Here is a 7,080-nt window from a genome sequence, read left to right on the forward strand (position 1 = left end):
ATCGAAACGGGGAACCCCCTTGTTTTCTTTTTTTACAAAGATATAAAAATGATGAATAAGTTGATATTAATTTATCGTAAGCTAAGTATAAAAAAATAATTGTTTTTAATAAAATGTTTTTTTTCTTAAAATTTTTTCCTTGTTAAACGCACGTTAAATGAAATTTGTTTACACGTTAAAAAAATTTGTTTTTTTTTTTTTTTATTTTTTTTTTTAAATGCGTTTTTCTTGAGAAAAATGATAGAAGATTCTAGAAAAAAAAAAAAGTTGTTTGAATAAAATATTGTAAACTTATGTAAAATCGTGTTAATCATAGCCAATCGATGTTTTATTTTAATTTAGTTGGAATTTCTTTTTTCTTTCTTTTTTTTTTTTTTTTGTTTGGAAGAATTAGTATAAAAAGGTCTTCTTCATTAGTCGATTATATCATTTTAAATCAGGGAGTTAAGTTGAATGTTGTCTGAACATACAAAATGAAGGTTAAATTTTTAAATATTAATAAAATTTTTTATTTTATTTTAATTTTTTTTACTTTTGTATCAACGGTAGAAATGGCTGGATATCATGGTTAGTATTTATTAATGATTTTATTTATTTTTATAACAAAATAAAAGCATAAAAAACAATGGATATTTTACTCATGTATTATTAATAATAATTAAAAAGTTTTTTTTTTTAAAATTTTTGATTTATTTTCAGAATATCAGAAGAATCCATGTGCAACAGTTTTGTGTCCACCTGGAAAAGTTTGTAAATTTCAAACTATTTATTGTATTCGAGCTCCTTGCCCTCAAGGAAAACCTCAATGCGTACCTATAAAAGGTTAAAAATTATTTTAGCGAAATTTAACTAATAATAATAATAATAAGAGCGTGGGAATTAAATAATAAAAATATTTATTACTTATTTTGTTTGTGATTATTAACGAATAACTGCGCATAGAATTAAATTATGATATTTTCAATCGTTGAAAAACATTTTAAAAAGGACCTAAGCCATTAACTCTAAGATTAATCTTTTTTTTTTAATTTTTATTTTTCAGAAAATAACCCTCCGATAACTGACATGTTTCATTCAATTGAAAAAAATTATAAATTATTTTAAAATTTTTAAACATATATAAATATATTATTTGAGTTTTATTTTATCTATTGACACGACAAAAACGTGTCTTGGTTAATTTTATTTTCCGAAAATATAATTTAATATCATGTATGTGTATTGTTAATTTTTCTAAAATAAAATTATTTATTATTAAAATGATATCACGCAGTAGTTTATTATCTAAAACTTTTTATTTATTTTTATCCAATAAGTGTAAGCAAAGTACAGGTTAGTAGTTATTAGTATTATTAACGGTTATAAAAATAAAAATGAAGTAATGATTGAAATACATGCACTCAATAGTATGAGCGTCGATATTAAATTGAAAAAATTAAAAAAAAAAATTTACTTGTTTTTTTTTTATTTTTTATAGTAAGTGACAGTAGTTATCGTTTATTTTTTTCTCCACAAGTTCAAAATTTATTAAAAAGTCTGACAAATATCAATTTAAATAAAGTCTATGAAACAAAACCCTATGGGGACAAAACTGAACCTGTGTATAAGTTACTGACAACAGAAGAATTATTAATTGAAAAAGAAAAAGCTGAAAAAAAAGCTCATGTTTTATTACAAATACCTCCTGTTCTTCCACCGAGAGGAGAAATTGAAAAAGTATTAAGCACTGATACTGATTTAGATGGTTTCGACATTCATCATTCTAAATATGTTTTCACTGACATTTCGTTAGATACAACAGATAGAGTATGATATTTACTACAATATATTTAAATTTAATGCATGTAAGATGTGTGGGTTATCTTTTTACTTTATTTATAGAATAGAAGCATTGTAGTTAGGGAACCTAATGGTGTGCTGAGGGAAGCAAGATGGCATGAGAGGGAGAAAATAAATCAAATTTATTTTCCTGTAAAGGGTAAAGATATAATTTTACCAAAAATGTTTGAAGATGAACATTTACAAGTAAATTTACAAATTGTTGATTTTAGTTCATGGTATTTAAAAAACAATTTGAAAATTATATTTTTAATAAACTTTTTCAGAATACTTTAAATCGTGGAGATTATAAGTTCATTTTAGATCGAGCATGTCTTCAGTTTGAACCGAATGATCCATTGTATATAAAAATAACGACCAAAACATATGAATTTATAAATGATAAAAAAGATTTTAAAAAATTGCTTTCAACCAGGCATTTTGGATCTTTAACTTTTTATCTTTTAATTAATGATAAAATAGACAACTTGCTCGAAGATATTATTGTTTCGGAGAAGTACGGATTAAGCATTTTTTTTTCCCCGAAAAGGTTTTGTTTTTGGAAAATAAAAAATATATTATGATTTTGTTTTTATTTTTTTTTTTAGAATAAAAGATGCATTTTCATTAGTAAAACTATACCACATTATTCATCCACAATGTAAATCCAAACCTCAGGAAGATATTGATGTAGACATCAGAGAATTAGAAAATTATATAACAATGGATTCAAAGAACCCGACATTATTAACATCAGCTTTAAATTGTTACCTTATGAAAAATGAAAATGAAAAGAAAGAAGAAATTAAGAGTGCAGTTTAAAGAAACTAAAGTTGTTTTCGTGTAAAAGTTTTGCATCTGAAATAAAAATTCAGGTTACACCTTTTATGTGTGCTGTAGGTAAGTCTCTTGTCAAAGATTAGAAAAAAATAAATTGATTAAGGAATGGTTGAAATGATTATAAAAAGTAAAATTTACAGTAATGAAAAGTTTAAGTGAGCTTTAAATTTTGTACTTATAGTTAATAATTTGTTCGATAATAAACATTTTTTTTTTATACGAAGCCAAAATTTCTAACATTCATTTTATTATGAGAAAAGCTTTGAAATTTATATTTTTAATCATCATATTAGATTTATTTAACTTAAATATCATTTATCTGATATAATAATGATTAAAAATTGAAAACAAAGAACCAAATTTTATAAATATTTAATTTTTTTATTTACCACAAGAAAAATTTTGGGATTTTTTTTTATCGACCGAATAATTAATTTAAAAAATTTATTTTAAATTTATACAAAAAAACAAACAAACAAACATCAATAAAACTGTCAAATGTTCATTATCTTTTATGTTTAATTACCTTGATATTTAATTACGTTTTTTGATAAGAAAAAAAAAAATTGATTGATTTTATAAGATAAAATCACTGACCATTCCATTAAAAAAAAAAAAAAAAAAATCAATATCATGATAAAAAAAAAAAATGAAGGAAAAAAATTGATTTTTACTTGTAACGTAAATTTATTTGTTTGTTTAAAAAGATGAAAAAACTTTTCATCATTTTTTTAATTTATTAATTATTTATTTTCTAGCCTTGTCAAAAAAAAAAAAAAAAAAAAAATGGCGGACGGTTCGATTTTTTATAATTTTTTATCAGTTTGTAAATTCAATCAATGTCTTAATAATATGTCCACCTTGACAAACAAATAAAAATTAATTTTTTTTTTTTTACTTTATATTCCAACGGGATGGCAAAAATAAAAAATTATTTAAAATAAATTATTATGTATTTAATTAAATATGAATTTAATTTACTATTAGCGCAATACGTTAGAATCCATTTTGTTTTTTAATTAATAACATTTCAAAAAATAACTGTAAATTAATAATTATAAAAAATAACGAACTTATTTTAATAAAAAACATATTTGAGTAAAATACTGTACCTTTTATGTAGTTATTATTATTATTATTATGTGTGTTTTGCGTTTGATTGTAAAATTTTATTTGAAAAAAAAAAAAAAAAAAAGAAAAGTTTTCTGAAGTATGCTACGCGACAGTTATATAACATTTAAATAAAAAAATAATTTTACTATTATTATTATTATTATGATTACGTTTATTGATAAGGACGTTATCAATTGGAAATTTTCACCTAAACAATTAATATTTTAATGATAAATGATTTGATTTGCGATTTTCCCAATTGAATAATTTGATTAATAATAATAATAATATGACCTCTTATCGTTTGAGATTAACGTATATTCCCTTAGTATATAAACGGTTAATTTTTTATTATTTGTACTTATTTTCCCGGGGAGCCGTTACAATGAAAGGTTTTTTTGCTTTTTGTTTTATCATCGCCACCGCCGTTTTGGCTGAGGTAATTTTCTTTTTTTCTTTTTTTTTTCTGTTTTATTAGTTATTTTAGAAATAATAATTATTATTTTTAATTAATTTTATTTTTATTTTTTTAAATTTAGGCCTACTATCCAGAAGCTCCTCTCAGAGCTGGATTAAGAAGTAAGTTATAATTTATATTAATTTTTTTACAAGGTGTACAAAAAAAAATTTATTTATTTATTATTATTATTATATTAAATTACAGGAAGGCCTAAGGTTGTTGGTGGTACCGAAGCCGTACCTCATTCAGTTCCATACCAACTTGGTTTACTTTTGAATGGAAGTTTCTGTGGTGGTTCTTTGATCACAAAACGCTTCGTTTTGACTGCTGCTCACTGTGGTGTTGTGTAAGTTTTTCTTTTTTTTTTAGTATTTAAACTTAATTAATCTATTGTTTATTAAGTTATCATTTTAATGTTTTCTTTTTTTGTCAGCACCAAACACCCAGTTGTTGTTATGGGAGCTCACAAAATCACTGAAAAAGAACCAAACCAAGTTGCTATGACTGGTAAAAATGTTGTTGTTCACAAACAATACTCACCAAACACCTTGAGAAACGATATTGCTCTCGTTGAATTGCCCGAAGATGCTCCATTGAGCCGTATGTAACTTTTTTTTTTAAATTATTCTTCACCAAAGGAAACATTACTTTGAAAAATTTATTAAATATAAATATATTTTAAATAGAATACGTTCAATTGGTTAAATTGGCCGCCGTCGATGCTGGACTTTTTGTCGGTGAAACCGCTAGAGTCAGTGGATGGGGTCGTGCTTACGATTCTTCCACAACCATCAGCCCAGTTCTTCGAGTTGTCGAATCAAACATTTTGACCAATGAAGAGTGTCGAAAACGTTTTGGATTCGCCGTTTTCAAATCCGTCATCTGTTTAGATGGTTCTCAAAAGAAAAGCTCATGCAACGTAAGTGCTGAAAAATCCATCATAAAATTTCACATTGTTGAAATGGTAATTAATGATTGTTTCATTACAGGGTGACAGTGGTGGTCCCCTTGTTGTCAAAACCGAAGAAGGAGAAGTTCAAGTTGGTGTTGTTTCCTACGGTAGCTCTGCCGGTTGTGAAAAAGGTTTCCCTGCTGGATTCAGCCGTGTTACTTCTTTCGTTGACTGGGTCAAGGACAATTCTGACTACACTGACTAAATCAAAGATGTTTTATTAACTTCAATGTCATGAGTATTTTAATACTTGATCTCTTTAAATGATTATTATTTGAAAAATAATTCAGCTTTGAAAAAAAATATTTTTAAAATTGTATTTATTATTTTTTTAAATATAAAAATAAAAAAATAAAAGCAAGAAAAAATTATGTAAATATAAAAGTTATTATTATTTTTTTAAATGTTTCATGTTATGTATTGTTTTGTATTTTGTGTTTGTTTTCACAACTGAAACTTAAAAAAATTCATAAAATCAACTGGGGGAAAAAAAAAAATTTTGAAACTAAAATCGATTTTTTTTATTTCAATTAGAGAAAATCAAGTGTCACATTTAAAAAATAATAATGATGTACAAAATAAATATTTTTTTTTTTTTTTTTTTTCAAAAACTGAATTTATGTCAATTAAAAGTAACAGTGGGGAGGGGGGAAAAAAAGAAAAGTTTATAAAATCATGGAAAATTTTTTTTTGATTGTTAGTAAAAATGAATTTTACAAAAGAACAAGTTGTGGTGGCATCTTCTATCGTAAGATTAATTGAAAAATTGTTTATAATTTTAATTTTAATTTTTTTTTTTTGTTTATAACACCATTTATATCGTTTTGTAGAATCCTTTCGACAACTTTTACGACGACCTACAACAAATTTACGATTTGAAAATATTGCATCATTTGAGTTCTGCATTGAATTTAAACGTAACGTTTCTCGAAACGCCATTAATTACGAATTTACAAAATTACAAAAAAGAACCTGATTTATGGATATTAGAACAAATCGTTAATGGAAGTGCTCAAATTTCTTCAACTACTATTATCATAACAAACGAAACATCAAACGCTTGTAAATATTCCTTCGGCATAAATACTTTCAGGTAATTTTTATTTTATTTAATCAATTAAACTTGCTCTAGGTCACGAAATTAATCAAATATATTTTTTAAAGACCTTTATTATACTATAAAGTACGATCTTTGAGAGATGAAAATTACATATATTGGGCGCCATTTTCAATACACGTTTGGTTCTGCATACTTTTCCTCTGTTTAACGCTTACACTAGTTTTAACATTTATACTTCGGAGAGAATCGAAATTACCACACAAAATATCTTATGATATTTTTGCCAGATTGATTGATGTACAAGAAGACGGAGATGAGAACAAGTCGGTTAAAATAAATATTAATTTAAAATATCATGAGACAGTTAATAACGGTTGATTGATTACAGGTATGGAGAATTACCCAAAACATCTGAAGAATCATTACATCAGAGAGAAAAATGGGAAATGAGTGAAATTTTATTAGTTTGTCTTGGTGCTTTTTGTCAGCAAGGTTCTGCCAGGGATCCCAGCACTCATGCTGCAAGAATAATTCTTTTAGTTTTTTTTTTACTTGCTGCCATATCATACACTGCTTATTCAGCATCCATCATTAGTTACATATCTTTTTTACCATCAATTGAAAAAGAAAATGTTTTAAATAAGGAAAATTTTATTAGGGAAAATAATTTGGTATTACACAGAACTAGAAAAATAAAAAATATTTTACAAGTAAGATAGTTTTATATTAAAATTAAAAGTTTTTTAATGGAGCGTTTAATTATGAAATTGATCATTTCAGATTTACTTTCAAAATGTAGTAGAAAGTGATACTAAAATTGGTTTTGATAAAACTATT

The 7,080-nt window shown here is 24.6% G+C and overlaps 4 protein-coding genes across 4 annotated transcripts in view; all 4 read left to right on the forward strand.

Moving 5' to 3' along the window:
• The window catches only part of Phum_PHUM505010 (uncharacterized protein), a gene marked incomplete at both ends in the record, with an annotated part of 2,584 nt that extends 2,185 nt beyond the window's left edge, over window positions 1–399 (forward strand). The window contains one exon of the mRNA XM_002430899.1: window positions 389–399. Within this exon, the coding sequence (XP_002430944.1) occupies window positions 389–399 (11 nt within the window). The remainder of the gene's footprint in view (window positions 1–388) is intronic.
• A 982-nt stretch (window positions 400–1,381) lies between these two features.
• Window positions 1,382–2,640, forward strand: Phum_PHUM505020 (mitochondrial 28S ribosomal protein S22, putative; the record flags this gene model as incomplete). Its single annotated transcript, XM_002430900.1, has 5 exons — window positions 1,382–1,406; window positions 1,562–1,806; window positions 1,882–2,025; window positions 2,106–2,335; window positions 2,427–2,640. The coding sequence occupies 5 exons, from the start codon at window positions 1,382–1,384 to the stop codon at window positions 2,638–2,640; spliced, it is 858 nt and encodes a 285-aa protein (XP_002430945.1).
• Window positions 2,641–4,147: 1,507 nt separating this feature from the next.
• On the forward strand, window positions 4,148–5,557 carry Phum_PHUM505030 (Chymotrypsin BI precursor, putative). The gene is made up of 6 exons (XM_002430901.1): window positions 4,148–4,210; window positions 4,311–4,350; window positions 4,436–4,577; window positions 4,665–4,831; window positions 4,918–5,150; window positions 5,221–5,557. The coding sequence occupies exons 1-6, from the start codon at window positions 4,157–4,159 to the stop codon at window positions 5,386–5,388; spliced, it is 804 nt and encodes a 267-aa protein (XP_002430946.1). The 5' UTR covers window positions 4,148–4,156; the 3' UTR covers window positions 5,389–5,557.
• A 332-nt stretch (window positions 5,558–5,889) lies between these two features.
• On the forward strand, window positions 5,890–7,042 carry Phum_PHUM505040 (uncharacterized protein; the record flags this gene model as incomplete). Its single annotated transcript, XM_002430902.1, has 5 exons — window positions 5,890–5,931; window positions 6,014–6,245; window positions 6,368–6,566; window positions 6,632–6,953; window positions 6,983–7,042. 5 exons carry the CDS (start codon window positions 5,890–5,892, stop codon window positions 7,040–7,042), a joined length of 855 nt encoding a protein of 284 aa, XP_002430947.1.
• Between the last annotated feature and the right edge of the window lie 38 nt (window positions 7,043–7,080).

This window comes from Pediculus humanus, genomic scaffold, assembly GCF_000006295.1.
Source record: "Pediculus humanus corporis 1103172108277 genomic scaffold, whole genome shotgun sequence".
Lineage (NCBI taxonomy): Eukaryota > Metazoa > Arthropoda > Insecta > Psocodea > Pediculidae > Pediculus > Pediculus humanus.